Source organism: Rhizophagus irregularis, chromosome 6 (assembly GCF_026210795.1).
Source record: "Rhizophagus irregularis chromosome 6, complete sequence".
Taxonomy (NCBI): domain Eukaryota; kingdom Fungi; phylum Glomeromycota; class Glomeromycetes; order Glomerales; family Glomeraceae; genus Rhizophagus; species Rhizophagus irregularis.
Genome location: NC_089434.1, coordinates 4,804,315 through 4,822,387, shown reverse-complemented (window position 1 = coordinate 4,822,387; position 18,073 = coordinate 4,804,315). Strand labels below are relative to the sequence as shown.

Here is an 18,073-nt window from a genome sequence, read left to right as displayed (position 1 = left end):
ATTACTTCTATAATTTGAAAAAGGCAACTACAATCTATCTTCTTTTAGTTATACTGTTGAATACTTTTAATTCTGTATACAGTTATGTTATTACTAATATTTGAAGTTTTGAGTTTAAATTACTTTTCAAATTCTTTTTCTAAAGTATTGTTTAAATTCTATTCAATTACACTGATAAAAAAATGATCTATCTTACATATATCTTGTACATATCTTATATATATCGGGTATTCAAAATGTAGAAAATCTTACACAAATAATACATATATCATATACACTTATATATATCGTATATCTATTAGGTATTTGATATGTGTATGATATATATATAAATACCTGATATGTGTATGATATATGTATTATTTGTGTAAGATTTTCTACATTTTGAATACTTGATATGTGTAAGATATGTATAAAATAGATCATTTTTTTACCAGTATTAATTGACCAGTTGAGTTTATATATATCTAATTATATAAATTAATAAAAATATAAAAGTAAAAAGATTATATATATTGTATAATATACTTCAATCCAACTGAGTACTTTTTATGTTTTAAAAAACTATTGTTTCTAATCTTTATAATTTTTTGTCCAAGTATAAATTAATATTAGACTATTAATAATACAGTATATCATAATTTATACTTTAAAATATATATTTTTTAATCTAATTATTTATTAGAGTAAATAGAACAATGACATAGACAAATTTGTAATAACTATACAATTTTTCTTTTTTCTATTCATATTTCCATAATTCCATTTACTTAGTAAAAGTAGATTATAATTAATTAAATTATTATTTTGTTCAAAAGTTAATATATTTTAAAAATTTTAGACTCTTAAAAAAATTTTATATTTTGAAATTACTTATTTACTAAATATACTATTTTTTTTTTAAAACTAAAAAAAGTGAAAAATAGCAAACTAACTGATTCTAATATTAATAATATTATGATTAGGCTTTAGATAATACAGTGAAAATACTGGAATTGAAGATCAAGATTTACATAAATGGGTATTATTGAATTTTGAATGGTATTTACTTAATGAAATAAAAAAATTTGTTAAATATAAAAAATACTTTTTTTTTTTTTAAATGTTGAATCATATACCATTTTATTAGAATATATTTGGACTATATAATAATCACAATTATTATGCAGCCAAATAGAATTATATTGTGTTTAACATACTGATATTTTTTAGATAAACTATTATTGTATAAATATCTTTGATATTTTTGACACATTACATCATATAGATTATTATTATTATTATTACACATTTACTATACTTTTCATATGGAATGGATATCTGCATAATAATACAGTTATTAGGTAGGAGGGTTAAAATATCATCTGAACTGCTTTGCAGTTCAGTAATATTTCACCTCCCTATCCAATAACTATTATTTATTCTATAAATTATACTCCCAATTTCTGGTCAGTCCAATCAAGCATTAGATATTATATTGCAAATAAATTAAGAATAAAATTAAACAGTAAAAGTAAATCAAAATAAAATACTATAAACTAAAAATTAAACCAAATAAAATATTATAATTTAAACATTAAACTAAAATAATATATTATAAACTAAAACCAAACTAAAAATAAAAATAAAAGTAAAATAAAATTATAAATAATATTTAAGAATAAAATTAAATGAGAATAAAAAATTAAAATTATTTTCTTTTTAAACTATTAATCCAATAATTTTGCTTATATATAATGCAATTTTATCAAACTTCTTCTTTATTGGAATCCAATTCTCACATATGTATTTCTTTACAAAAGTATCTATTAATTTCTTTATCAAAGGAATTAACTTTTGTATTCAATCTACTTTTCTTGTTTATATATCTTTTGCTTTATCCTGAAAGTTGATTTAAATTGTCCTTTATTTTAGATTCTAAAGTAATTTTATCTGTTTGAGTAATGCCTTTTCACTTTTTCCATAAAATAACTTGTTTACATTTTGATTTTCATATTAATTTTTTAAATGCTAAAATAAACCAAATTAAGATATTGGCCATAAGTATTTGTACAACTGTACCTTAATAAGAGATATCTTAAATTTTGTAATTTTGTTGTTAAAAAAGTTTCAACTTTTACTTTCAATGTTAAGTATTAGAACTTTTAGAATTTTTCTGATTTTGCTGTAATTTCTAATATATTTTATAATACTTTTTTAATAAATCTTCATCTTGACATCTAATTTGCTTTTGTTTTAAACATATAATTATAGATTCTTCTATTGTAATCTTCAAAATTTTTTGCCAAGTCAATTCATAGGCCTAGCATTCAAATAAGTAATTCCAATTTTCTTTCTTATTACAGTTCATAACACATTTTATCTTCTTATAAAGCTTTAACTTTTTTAATGCTAGAATGGATCCTAAAGGAAAAATTTTATGAAATAGTTTTGCTATAAAAGTCTACAAATAGTTAATTTGCATAATAATGCAGTAAAACCTTTTGCAATAATGGAAAATAAGCCAAGTAATTTTCCAATCTATCTGATTAATATTTGCATAACATAATTCCTGATTATTTTTTAGTAATAAACATTCAGTAGTTTCATATGTAACTAATATTTTCAAAATAAATTGCCTAATATTAACTTCAATAGGATTTCTATAAAAACAGGAAAATAGTATAGTATATTATCAATGAAATTTACATTATTCCTAAATAGATTAGGCCTTTCTTTGCTAATTTATCAGCTATATTGTTGCTTATAATACTACTGTATCTTTTTATTTTAATCAGCTTTATGTTTATTGATGCCTCTCTGATCAGTATAATTATTTTAATAATAATCAAATTATTAGTCTTTTGAATTATATTAAAGTTGTTGTATTAAAAGCTGAATTAATTGAATTAATAGCACCTAAGCTATCTGTATAAATAATTACATTAGAATTTTCTAATACTATCAATAATGCCAAAAAAATAGCTACTATTTCTGCTCTAGTTGATGATGACCAGAAAGATAGATTTAAATATGTTAAAAATTCTCCTTCTTCATTATTCGTATAGAATGCTATCTAGTGTTTTCACATAAATTGATTCATAATACAGTATGATCCTAATTGTTCCTGAATAATAAAAACATATTTTGCGAATAACTTTTGATCTAGCAATCTGATTTTAATGATCTTTTTTTATTTTGATTAGAGCAACAAGACCTATTGATTAAAAAAAGATCATTAAACTTGAATTACTAGATCATGAGATAATAATTTTTAGAGGTCAAATCAAATCTAAATTGGGTCTACATCAAATTGAATTTTAGAAGAAAAATTTAATTCATGCGGAATGCCCTAAATTCACAATAGTATTAACTGCCATATTATATGAATGATTGTTAGTATCTAATAATATCTACAGTCAACTCTTGTTATAATGAACCCTAGGTTCCAGACCTCAACTTCGCTATAGGGCTATAGTAAAGATTTTAAGAGATTTGATTGGTTAATTCATTATAGCAAGAGGGAATTTATTATAGTTGTCTGAAAAATTCACTATATCAAAGGTTTGCTATATCAAGGTTTGACTGTATAATTTGATTAAGGGGAGGGCCAGAAATGACGTCATTTTATTTTTGGAGATTTTGCCCTTCCCTCCCTTTGTTATCAATTCTATTTATAGAAATTATGCAACTAATCACGTGATCAATTATTTTAATATGTTCGATCAATAATTAAATGATAAAAATTTTAATAAAATTTAAAAATAACTTATAAATGATTTTTTTCTTTTTTTAATTGAATCAATTACCATTTATTCAAGATTTATACTTTATGCTATAGAATTACATGTTATGAAAATTAATCTGAAACGTTAGATGATCTTAATTTCTAAGGACGTAAATTCTTAACATCACCATTTACATGCCTATTGTTACCACTTTGTTTTCTATTGATTTGCCTACTATTTTTTACTCTTGCAGTTCCATCATTTTTAGATTGATCTGCATTGTATGTTAATTCCTCTGCTATATCATGACTTTTTTTCAAAATTGCAGATTGGCTGTCTTTTTGTATTCCCTACACCCCCATTCTCCTTTCTATTTGAATGCATAATTTTGGCATGTTTTTTCATAAATGCTTTTGTTGGAAAATACTTACCACATTTTTGACATACTAGTTCATGATATAATTCAGATGGAATGCTTGGATAATACTCATCATAACCAGGAAGCCAATTACAAAAATATTCCAATGTATACAACAAGCTAAGATAATGTTTATCTTGACCTTGCACAATAGGAGAAAGAAAGCCATTATTTAATGAGGACCCCGGATATCTAATATAAAGGTCATAATGGACTTTTGGCCAAAAACACCCCTTTTTGCTGAAACTCAAAAAATCGTTTTTTGTAAATATCTCAGCATCCAGTAATTCAATTTTAATGAACTTTTTTTATTTTGTAGCCCTCATTTAGCTCTACAATTTAAAAAAAAGTTCATCAAGGACCGCTGGATGTGAGATATTACAATGACTTTTTAGCTGAAATGGGCCAATACGCCAGAAAGTGTGACTTATGACCTGTTTTGGAGATATCCGGGGTCCTATTTAATGATAGCAGTTTAAAAGCATCAGGAGCTCGTGGTGATCTACAGCAACTTCTATTTTTACATTTGCGTAAATCAAGAGAATATTTACAAATTTGTGAATGCTGATCAATCCATTCCCATTTCTCTTCTTGAACATTTGAAAATATAGTATCATTATGCTCTTCAATATAAGTAGAAATAACTGGTTGTCCATTAATAGGATCACGACTCCAAAGATCACAAAGATGCTCTCCAGCATGTTTAAAGTTTTTATGTCCAAGACTTCAAGCTTCTTATCAATTACAGTATTAGTTTACCCATTAATATTGCCAAGATGGTTGCCATAATTAAAAGCATTTAATACAATGCCTGCCAATTTGCCAGAAAGAAATACTATACTTCTCTTCACTGGATTATAAGCTGACTGCCCTAGTGCATGTGTTCTCACTAAAAGATAATCCAGATCAAGCTTTTTAAAAATAAGCAAATATTTTAAAATATTTGCAAAAAATTGGGGTTTTCATCAGGCCTACCATCTGTTAATAAACACCAAATAGGTTTTATTACACTTTCATGATGTGTGAATTCGTGAAAGGATTCTTCTTCAGTAATTGTCATAAGATCAACCATATGCATTTCACATGATGTACCCAAAAAATATTCAGGTCGGACAAAGATTCTCATTTTACCAGAACGTAGAAAATCATTTGTATTGTCAGGGTTAATCACCAGGTAGACAGACGGTATTAGCTTATGTTTAGAACCTTTTGGGAAATCATGATCAGGCACAAATACAAGTTCATTTACCGTTTGTATAGCCTTAAAAGTTTTTCCAACTTCTGCAATTCCTAATGGAACCTAATATAAACAGCTTAATTATCAGTTTATAGCTATAAATAATTAATAAATAAATGTAATTACCTTAGCTTTATTATTTTGTGAAATTAGGACCACATTTTGTGAAAAAGCTGATGCAAATGATTTTACGCCTTTTATTGATGCTAGGCAATAGTGTTCATCAACATGATCACTCATCTCATTTTTTCCAACAGCTGCCAGATGTATTTGTGCAGAATGATGATACCGTTTTGCTTCTTTTGTATTTAAATGTCAGGGTTACAAATAATTTTGTGTTGTAGAATTTGCCATATAAATCCCATAATTTTCCTCTATTTTTTCACGAAGATGTTTAATTGTTCAGACTTTAATTACTTCTTTACGCTGTTTATAATCTGCAGCTCCAAACTCAATGCTATTGTGCATATTCTCTAAAAGATTAGGTTCATTTATTAGAAATGATGGACGCTTAGGTGTATCATACACTTCCACAATATTTTTCTTTTCTAACATTTCCCTTTTTTTATTTCTAGCCCGTTTCTGAGCTTCTGCATTACCTCTTAACCGCTTGAGCATTTTTTTCTCTAATAACATAGATTTCTCAAGATACTTAATCTTTGAAGAAAATTGTATATGAAGTTCCAATGATGTTATTACTCTTGATAGATTAGCATATTCACACAATTCAGCTTTAGTTTTTTGAAGATTAACATCTGATTGCTTTTGTGCTGTTGCATTATTAGAAGGTTGAATATTAGCAGAAGGCTCAGGAATAATATTTGGAGATGAGGCTGAAGGTTTAACTACCAAATTTTGTTGTGAAAAAAAAGTGAAGGGAGGAGATTGAACAGGAGTCTTTAATAATTCAGAAATATAGTTCTGAATAATATTTTTATTTTCTGATTTGATTTTTCGCCAACTACTTTATGCTTGTAATTGTAGTTCCTTTTTATTTGACATCAAACTCTGACTTTTTACCATTTTACTGAATGCAAAAGCATTCACATACTGTTCATAAAGATTTTGGAAGTTTGAAATAAGGTAGTTTTTGGAATATTTTGGTTTCTGAAAATATGTTTGCTTCATTGTAAATATTAAGTATAAATGTACTGATGTGACTACATTTTTACAAAAAATTTAATTTTGTTGTGAAAAAGAAAGTGGCAAAGTGAGGCGAACATTTTTATTTTAGAAACATGTGAAATGCTTAGTGCTCTGAAACGAGTCGAGTTGACTCGCGAGTTGGTTGAGTTGAGTCGAGTCAAGTCAAGTTGAAAATTACAATCAAATCGAATCGATTCGAGTCGAGTTAATAATTTAATAAAATCGAGTTGAGTTGAGTTAAGCCGAATTAAACATAATTCCGGCCAAATTTATGGAATTTCCTTTTTTGGAAATTATATTACACAAAATCCGAGATGAAAAATTTTGAAAATTACAAAAATGGAATTTTGTGGAACGGCTATCGCCAAAAAAAGAAAATGATTGGTATAGCCAAATAAAATCACGCTGATTTAATTCGACTCGACTCGATTCGCTGATGCGCTAACTCGACTCGAATCGATTCCAAGTTTATATTTTTATAATTTTAACTCGACTCAACTCAACTCGATTTAACTCGAGTCGAATCGAGTTTACATATAACTCAACTCAACTCGACTCGTTCGGAGCTCTAGAAATGCTCATTGTTCTAAAATTGTAACATTTGTTCAACGTTATTCTAAAAAAGTTGTCACACTAAAATGGCACAGTAAATTTTATTAAGTAAAATTGTAACAACTGAAAATTAAGGTTATGGCGCAGTAAATTATTAAGTAACAACTACCCCAGTGGCACTGACAAAAATTTTGCAATCATGTGACCAATTTTGTCAATCATTTCCAAAAATGGTGAGCAGATTTAATGAAAAAATTATTATTATTATTTTTTTTTGAATAAAACTTACTACAGATATTTTCTAATTTTAAAATTCATATATTATACCTAAATTTACTTGCTCTGCAAGTTTGCTTAGGCAATAAAAGTAGGTTTTGAATACAGATTTTTGTAAAATTAATTATTTACAAATTATCATATAAAAAATATTTTAAAACGTATTTTCTCGTCTAGGTAAATTTGTAGAGCGTTCAAAAATACACATACCATGTAAGTTTAAAAAATGTATGGCATTTATATTATATTTTATTCTTATTTTTTATTTTTTTCGTTAAATCTGCTTACCATTTTTGGAAATAATCAACAAAATTGGTCACGTGATCGTGAAATTTTTGTCAGTGCCACTGGGGTAGTTTTAGGTAACAGTGTCATCTAAATATTTAAGACTATGGCACAGTAAAATTAATAGCTAACCTAATGTTGCCCAGAATTATGAAATTTTCTAATAAGAAATTGTGTAATGGCATCCTGGTATGATACTCCCTCCCCCCCTTCCCTTAAGAAATGATGTCATTTCTGGCCCTCCCCTAACTAGTAATCCAATATAAAAAATACTATTAATTAATTTATTTATATTATTTTAATAATTAACTACATATATATTTATATTATACAAATATTTTCTCATATTACAAAATATATTTTATATGGTACTTAAGAATTTTATTCATATATACAATTGGCTTATGGATGAAATTGAAAAATTTTAAGATGATGTAAATATAAAAATGGAAGTAAAAAATGCAGTTTTAAAAGTTACAGAAAAGCTTAAAAAATATTATAAATATACAAATGCTTTATTTTATACTATTACTACTAGTATGTTATTTTTTTATTTAGTTATTTTATATTGATTTTTTTATTTATTTATTAACTTTTTTTTAGTTTTTGATCTAAAATTAAAACTTCAATATTACAATAGGAAAACAAATATATTGAAGCTGCTCAAAAAAATCTTAATATTTTATATAAAACTAAATATACTTCAACAAAAAATATGATGATTTTAGATGAATATTCTGAAAATAGTCTTCTTCAATATATATATAAAAGGCAATATTTAGTAAATAATAATGAATTAAATCAATATCTTGCAACTTCAACTGCACCATATGGAACTGATATATTACAATGATGAAAGGTATAAAATTTAACTTTAATTTTTAGTATTATACTTTTTTTATTATTTATATAAATTTTATTATTTTATTTATAGACAAATAAAATTCAATATCCTCATTTAATAGCAATAGCTTGTGATTTTTTAGTTATTTCTATTTAATATTATTAATTTTTTTTATAATTATAATTTAATTTATATTATTTTTAGCTATTAATGTACCAATTGAAAGAGTATTTTCAGGTGGTAGAGATCTTATAGTATATAAAAGGTGCAGTCTTGCAGAAGAAACAATTTGTACTTGTATATGTTTAAAATCATATATAAAGTTTTAAGTATAATTTTGGCCAAAATTATGTTAATTTTTGGCCAGAATTATGATATACTAATATAAGAAATTTTTTATATAGTCACATCTCTTTATAATCACCAAATATAGACTGTCACAAATGTGTGACTATAAAGAGAGTTGACTGTATAGTTAATATATATTTACAAATTATTTATTTAATGCCACCATGCATTGTATCGTAACTCTTCCAATATTAATTGTAGAGAGATAATCTTACCGCCATTCGATTCGTCTTGATAAGACGGTTCTAATGGTATAAAATACATCGAAATCCAATCACTAGATTAATTTCTGAAATTAAAAAAATATTAATAGTTTTTGTGTAATAACTCTGCCAATATTGATCCTAGAGAGATGAGCTTACTACCATTTGATTCGTCTTGATGCGACAAATCTAATGGTATAAAATACTACATCGAAATCCAATCACTAGATCAATTTCCGAAATTAAAAAATATTAAATAGTTTTTAAGTAGTACCTCCATAAATATTGATCACAAAGAGATAAGCTTACCACCATTCGATTCATCTTGATGAGGCGATTCTAATGAGCTATTAATCATCTTTTTACAATTACTAAGTACTGAGATATTTAGCAAAATGTTAAATGGCGTAGTAAACGTAAATCAAGAAATATAATAATGCCGATGCTTAACATTTTGTTGAATAACTTATCAGCCAGTGATTGTAAAAGGATAAAACTTTCTGGTGACAGACTGGATTTTTGGATGTTGGATAGTTGACTTACACTGACCTTTGGGTAAAGTTGGGGTATGCGATTCTGTAATAGTTTAGTTTTTCTTTTCTTTAATTTTATTTTAATTTAGATTTCTTTATTTGTATGAATCGTGAAGCTACTTTTTTTATTTTTTATTAGTTTATTTTCTTATTTTATAATATTGTTCAACTTACATGTTTTCAAAGTTAAAATATAAATAAAAGATAATGTCACAAGACTGTTTGCACAGTAAAGGGATAAAACTACCACCATTCGATTCGTCTCAGTGAGACAATTCTAACAAGCTATGATACATCTTTGTACAATTATTAGATGCTAAGTTATTTAATATATTCTTTATATAACTGTGATTATAAACGGTTCTTTTTAATATAAGATTTTTGAGGATAGGTGTAATAGTGACTATAGATAGATTGTGACTATATAGGATAGATTTTAATAATAAAGTGTTTTGAACACCTGACTGGTGTAACTATATAGTAGAATATACTTGAGTATTCATTTAAATTTATAAAGTGTATTCGAATAATGTTCGAATAAGTTAAATTTCTTTTTATAGTAATAATTTACATAATTTTTAGCCTGAATTATGATTTTAACTCAGTTAAATTTAAGGATTTAATGTCCAATTAGAATTTTAACTATACTATATTTGGCTAAATGAATACTCGAATAACCACTATGCTTATTCTAATACTCGAATATACTCGAGTTATTTGAATAACTGTTATATGATTCCAAACACTATTTTGAACATTCAACTGGTGTGACTATATAGTAGAATGTGACTATAACGGAAGTAACTATAGAGGGAGTTGACTGTATATATTTGTAGAAAAATCTTATGTAAATATTATAAATTTTTATTTATATAAATTTATAATAATAATTGTCATTTTAATATAAATAAATTATTAAAAATATAATAAAAATTATAAGTTTTTTTTATTTATAATAAATAATATTAATAATATATTTAAATAAAATTAAAAAAACATCAATTTATATTATTATAATAGGACCCTGGATATTACATAAACAACTCAGTGGTAACTTTTTTGCAGATTAACCTAAATTTTACAAAAAAAAAATCAGTTTTTTGCAATTATCTCAGCATCTAGTAGTCCAATTTGTATGAACTTTTTTTTGTTTTGTAGCTCTCATTGAGTTCTACAAAATAAAAAAAATCTGCATGAATCGAATCACTAAATACTGAAATAATCGCAAAAAATGGAAAATAAAAAAAGAGCAAATTAGGTCTTTTTTGGCAAAAAGTCAGTTGTGAGTTCTATAAAAGATATCCGATGTCCTATTATAATTCTTTGATAAATATATAATATTTAATTATTTTATTAAATAAAATGGAATTATTTATTATTAAAAATAAAAAATAAAATAAAAATTAAAAAAATTATCTTAATATAAATTTTATTTAGTTATATAATAAAAAAATATATAATAATTTGTAATAATAAATAACCATTAAATCATAAAATAAAAAAAAAAATTTGTAATAATAAATTCTATTAAACATAAAAAATAATAATTAATCATCTTCCATGTTAGTAGATATTGTATAATTATTTTATTGTTTTCTTAATCATTTTAATTTAATTGGTAATACAATAATTAAAATATTTTTTATATGTAATAATACATTTATAAATTCTAATAAATGCATTTTATCACTAGTTGGTTATACTGGAATTTTAGTAGAATATAAATGATAAAAATGATTAACTTTAAATGTATCTCTAATAATAACATTAAAATGCATTTTGAAATTTATCTTTATCAAGTCTATTCTTTATATATATATAATTTATTCATTATTTATCTCTTTCCATAATTTTATTTTATTCTTTTCTTTTTTATTATTATTACAAATTAAACGAAAACATTTTACAAATATAAATTCAAATAATTTATTTTTTTTTTCATAAACATAATATCAGATCATTTTTCTTGTTTTTTATAATTTTTTCTTCTAGTTGCATTAGCTTTACTTTGTTTTTTAGCACTAAATAAATAATATTAATTATATTATTTTAATATTTATATTATAATAAAAATTTAATTAAACTTACATGCTAAGTAAATTAACATTTTCAACTATAAGATCCTTTAATGTAACACGTAAAAGTAAAACAATAATATTAGTTACATATGTTTCTTTATTTTGTATTAGCAATTTCATATATATTACTCTTAAAAATTTAAATTAATTATATAATTATAATAAATAATATTTTTTAAATATTAAAATTTACTTATAAAGTATTAAGAATTTCTTTTGTAATTTCACATAATTTTTCATTTGATTCTATCCAAGTATTATTATATTTATATTTATTACATAATAAATTTAAATTTTCTTCTTTAAAATCATTTAAAAATTGATTGCATTCTTCTTGAATAATATTTGGTAAACTATCTATTTGCATTTGTTTTGCTAATTTCATAAAAAATTGATATACTCCTATTAATAAATTTTTTATTATATCTGAATCATCACTAATTACTTGGCTAGCAATTGGATTCTTCCAGGTTAATTTATTAATATCTATATTTTCTAAATCTAATTGTATTTCTGAAGCATATAAAGAATTATTTGTTTAAAAAGAATTATATAATTTTATATTAAAAATTAATTGTTAAAAAAACAAATATCTTAAGTTTTTTTTTAAATCATTTATATATTATTTGATTTCTTCTTTATTAAGAACTTTATTATCTATTTCAATATCACGAATACTTCAAACACCTTCAAAAGCAATTTGAAACTGGCGCAAAAAAATTGTATTTTAGTAAATAAAATATTAATAAAATATATATTTTTAATATCATGAGCTCATGTTATCAGAATATTATAACAAAGTTGTCATTTCTGTATGGCCTATACATAGTGAAACAACTTTGTTTTTTACATATAAATTTTAAAACTTATAAAATTAAAGCCTGAATACTCCTCATGCGTCCTCAGAGTTGAATGCTGATACTAACAGAGCTATAAAACGAGTACACAGGTTTGTCTTCATACTTTATTGTGTGAAGTTGAATTCAACACTAGTATGTTTATTAGATTCACCCAATTGACTAAAATTTTATAAGTCTAAAAATTTATCAAAAATGCGCCATTCATCATTTAATAAATTGATTTTTAATAATATTTTAAACATACCTGTTCAAAAATATTACTTATTTTATCTTGTGCTTCCATTTTTTGAAATTTTTCAGTTTTTAATGCTTCATTACCAGCTTTTTCTACTATTTTATATAATTCTTCTTTTTCTATTAAAGGTTCATCTTTCATTATCTGATAAATAACAGAAAAAAAAGTAATATGATTTAATGGTGAAGTAATAAGAAAATTATAAATTTTGTTATATAATAATTCAGACATATTTGTTAATTAATAAATTAATCAAAAAATAAAATAAAAAATATTATACTGTCCTTTAAATAGTTTTTTTAATTTTTTTTATATTATATATTAAATTATATCTATAGATTATAATTACAATATATTAATTAGTAAAAGGCAACTGGGTAGAATGCTCTGGTGAAAACATTGTACGTATTTAGCCACGTCCATCTCCCATTCAAAATGGTTCGTTATAGAGACCTTCTTAGCCTCACAGAGAATCACACTCTTTCATGGATTGATTTATATAACCAACATCTTGTAGAAATCAATGATGACTCTAATGATTCAATTGGACCTGCTGTGGATGATATTCAAGAAGTTGAAGGTAACGATTCTGATGAAGAAGACGACGACACACCATAGGAAGACCAATTGCCTGCTGGATGAAGCTTTCTGCCTCTTCAATTTCAGGATATCGCAGCAAACTTTCGTTAACCCAGTCGTGATTTCTATCAATATCACGGGCACTAAAGTCATCTAAGCTACGCGTCTGTCTATTTGCCATCATTTCAGCAAGTAACATCTAGTCAGTTCGAAGTTCATACGAACAACTAGTATCGACCTTAGAACTCTAAGTGAGAAACAAAGATTAATATGTGAAAGAGTAGAATCCATAGTACCTTTAAGAATTATTGTCATGGGTACTGCTGGAACCGGCAAATCTTACCTTATTAATGCTATTCGGGGAAGGTTATATGAGATCGCAAAGGAACATACAGTAACTTATATGAGAACAATATGGTAGTTGCTCCAACAGGTGTTAACATTGAAGGCACACTTTCTGTTCCAATATTCGGGGTAAACGTTGAGCTTGAAGGTGAATCTTTGAAGAGACTCCAAAGAAAACTAAAATATATAGAATATTTTATAATCGAAATGAGTATGGTAGGACGTCGTTTTCTTGCTATAATTAACGACCGCGGCAAGCATTTCCGGATCACTCCAATATTCCTTTGGCCGATCCATAATTCTTGTTGGTGACTTTGGGCAGCTTCCTCCGGTATGTGATGTTCCCATTGTATTCTCAGGACTCTCGAAATCAGATCATTTATCTAAGGTCGTAGTGTCTAGTCAATTTCAAGAAATTTATAAACTTGAGGCTTGCAAAGACAACAGGTAACTCGGATAAACAACAACAATTCAGAAATCTCTCATATCACTTACGTGATGGAAGGTCTACACGATCCGACTGGGAATTATTAATGACGCGAATTCCAGAAAATATTCCTGAATCAGAGAGAAAAACTTCAGATGCCATCAATGTTCTAACAACATGGGAAGAACTGAAGTGGATAAAATAAATTTGAATAAACTTCGATTATTAAACCAACCCGTTGCTAAGATTCATGCGGTACATACGAGTGGATCTGAAGCTTCTAAGGCCTGCAGAATGCCTGCTGGTCTTATAAATGGGGTAATAACAGTTACCTGAATTTCATTTGACAGTACAGTCTAACCTCGATATACCGATATTCGATATACCGATATACTATTAAAAACTTGATATACCGATAAAATTTTATTTTCCCACTATATGTGAGTACATATAAATATCGGTATAACTTTGATATAACGATATTTTCTAAAAATTTCATATATGTCCCGACATATCGTTATATAAAGGTTTGACTGTATAACGGTCCAACTCCTAGGAATATAGAAGGGCCTATTGTTCTTATAAGACGTATGTGGGAAGATAAAACCGGAAGTTGCTCTCGCTTGCAATTTCCACTTTCTCTTGCGTAGGCCATCACAGCTCATAAATCTGTGGCTGGCTTGTCATTTTGCAACTTTCCGTGTTCGTTCTCTTGATCAAACACTTTAGTTTAAATAGACTTGAGCGTAAAAGGTTGAAAGAGCGAATAGCGGAAGAAACTAGATTAAGTGGAATACAACGATTTAAATTTTTTGGTTTTTCGTTGATCAGAATATCTGTGTTACAAATAAAAAGGTCATTAGTGGAAACTGAGGGCCCGAACCAACTTTTTCTTATGGATAATACAAATAATTAACGTTTTATAGCAGATTTATTCTTCATTCATATTTTTTTTTGCTTCTTCTAAAGATCTTATACAGGTTCGACAAAATTCATATCAAGTATAATAATTTAAACTCTGATAATATCATAATAGGTATAAATTTATTTCGAAAAAAGAGTTTAAAATAAAAATACAAGTACAGTAAAATTAAAAAAAAAATCATTTTCATCTTGAGAAAAAAAAATCGAGGAGGAAGATGAAGAAAATCAGAGGGAAAGAAAACAGAAAATACAATTAAAAGAAGATATATTAAAAGAAAATAAAATGTAGGCGAGCGGAATGCGCTTATTGATGAATCAAAACAAGACAGTCCTTCTAAAACATGGAAGCTAGACCTTGTTGGCAGTTCTTTAGTTTCAACATTTATATGAAGCTTCTCATCAGGCCTACTCCAGGAGTTAAAGAAATTTTGTTATTATGCACTGTAGTAGGTTTTGGCGAGTTGAGATTTTATCTTTGCAATCTCACGTGACCGTAAGATTTTTATAGGCGCCTGCCAACATTAAATCTTTTTTTAATTGTGCCTTCCGGTTTCTTTCTCTCTGATTTTCTCCTCTTCCCACACCATTTTATTAACCGGAGCAATGATAGGCGATTTTTTCTTAACGATCAAATCTATCTGTACTTGTAACCCATAAAGCTGAAAAGCTATCGGGCTAATTCCAAGTCAAGTATAGAAAGATTTGTCTCATGAGTAGGAGGTGCGCCGATATTTTTTTTTTGTAGACCCGAGCAATTCTAACAAAAGAAGAAGAAGTCATTGATCTTTTAGTAAATAGTTTTTTATCAAATTACAAAAGAAGTCATAATTTTTTATCATAAATTACCTTGAAAATAGCGCGCATCAAAAATGATTCTTCTATTCAACTTTGTATAGTTGTGCGAAAAGAATGTATAGTTGAGCGAGTAGTTGTGAAAAAAATGTATTGTTGTGCGGGTAGTTGTGAAAAAAAATTTTTTCGATAAAGTTTTAAGTTTAAAAGTTAACCACTGTTTAGACCAAGACCTCTATTTATATACAAAATTGCAAGTTACTGAATTAGGATCGTGTTTCGTATCTTGTTGGAATTATCGTGTTTTGTTGTGAAGAATTTTAGATTGTTTTGATTCGTAACTGTAAAAGGAAAAGCACGTAACTGACTTAATACGTAACTGACTTTAACCCACGTGTAATACTATAATACTTTGTAATAACAAATTGCGCGAAGTCGTGAATTAGTAAAATTCATGCACATCTGAAATGTGTGTCAGGTTGACGGCGCAGTGTGGCGCAGCGATTTTTCCAAAAAAAATTAAATTGCAATTTTTTTTATTTAAAATAAAACCTTTAAATTACTGCACTAGATGTATTTTCGTCCGCTTTGCAAATTTACTTAGAGTATATACGGGCGGTTTAGAAGGCTATTTTCGAGTTATTTAACAAAAACCGTTTTTTTGACAAATCCAATTTTGGAAATGATCGGCAAAGACGATAAAATCAGTTGTTATATACTAAAGTCAAAATCTACGTCCAAAACCTCCTTCCGTTTATAAGTGAATTTTGTAAAACAGATGAAAATACATCTAATGTGTAAATTTGAAAGCATTACATTAAAAAGAAAATCTTCAACTTAGATTTTTTTGAATTACTGCGCCACACTGCGCCGTCAACCTGACACACATTTCAGACGTGCAAAATTCATTAGACGTGACGCGTGACGCGTATGCAACTTTTTTTTAACCTTCTATAAATTTTCCACTTTCACTCAAAAGATGACTTAAAAAAACGAAGTATAAAAAAACGTAAAAATAATATTAATAAAAATTCAATAGATTTAAATCATAAATTAGTAATTATGTACAACTTTAATAAAAAAATTGAGTCCATTACTGTCCATACTCCATATAGATAGTATTTCGATCAGGATCGTAATTGTTGCGCCACTACTAATAATGGTGGATTTAAATTTATCCGGATTCCTGTCAAAATCCGGATATTTAATGGATATCCGGGAAAATAAATTACCCGGTCACGAAAAGTCCATAAGCTAAATGAATTCTCAACCTTTTTTTATTTCTTGTTGATATTCACGATTTCACGCATTGACATTATCATATGATCGGCTTTTTGTTTTTCTCAGAAGCAGAAAAGCCTTTAACAAGGTAAAAATTCAAGAATTCTTAGTTGTGAAATAATTTTTCTCCCCAATTTTATTTCGCAATCTCTTTGTATTACAATATAGATTAAAGAATAAAGTAAACAATTGAGAAATCTAGACCCCTAATCAAACCATTTTCAACCATAAATCAAATAAATAAACTGGTTGAGAATAATCAAGCCATCTTAATTTTTAAAGGAAAATAGGGATGCTGTGTAGCTGCAAAAAACCTGAATTGATTCTTCTGAATTGATCCTGAGTCGAAATAGAATATTTAGAGATGAAAAATCAATGTTTTAAAATGGAACAATAGACCTCTTTCTTTTTAAAAAGACTGATGATATACAGTAAATATTTACTAAAAATTGATCAAAATTAAACTTAATAATTTTTATGCCTAATAACTAGGGTTTACACAAATAAAAAAATGAAACGAAAATTTAGAAAGGGAGCATACCCTGTTATATAAAATAAGATAAATAATCATGTTCCTAATCAATTAAATTTTTTATATGTTTATTCATTGTTCCTGAATTCAGTTTTTTGTAACTTTAACAATAAACGATGTAGTACCGTAACGACAAATGAACTAATAATATGACAGGCGACTTGAAATATATTATACTAAGATTTTGCGATGGCAAGAATCGTTGGACAAAAAAAAAAAGATATTTTAAAACAAAGAAGAATATGATATGATAGTAGCAAATAATTCTGATAACAATTTATACATTTTATATTTAAGAATTCGATAGAATTCGATTAACCGATTAACCGATTAACCACGATTTATTTTATTTAACCAATAATTATAATTTTTCATAACAACAAAAATCACTACCATTGATAGGTAGAGATAATCATAGTGTAATTTAAAATCTTTTTTTTTTTTGTACTTAGTAATATTACGTAGAATTTT

General features: G+C 26.1%; 2 protein-coding genes across 2 annotated transcripts; both read right to left on the bottom strand.

The window, feature by feature from the left end:
- Positions 1–5,764: 5,764 nt before the first annotated feature.
- OCT59_026712 (uncharacterized protein) lies at positions 5,765–6,490 on the bottom strand (the record flags this gene model as incomplete). The annotated part of the gene is made up of 2 exons (XM_066143374.1): positions 5,765–6,259; positions 6,383–6,490. 2 exons carry the CDS (start codon positions 6,488–6,490, stop codon positions 5,765–5,767), a joined length of 603 nt encoding a protein of 200 aa, XP_065992898.1.
- Positions 6,491–11,820: 5,330 nt separating this feature from the next.
- Positions 11,821–12,863, bottom strand: OCT59_026711 (uncharacterized protein; the record flags this gene model as incomplete). The annotated part of the gene is made up of 4 exons (XM_066143373.1): positions 11,821–12,140; positions 12,315–12,333; positions 12,591–12,662; positions 12,732–12,863. 4 exons carry the CDS (start codon positions 12,861–12,863, stop codon positions 11,821–11,823), a joined length of 543 nt encoding a protein of 180 aa, XP_065992897.1.
- Positions 12,864–18,073: the final 5,210 nt, after the last annotated feature.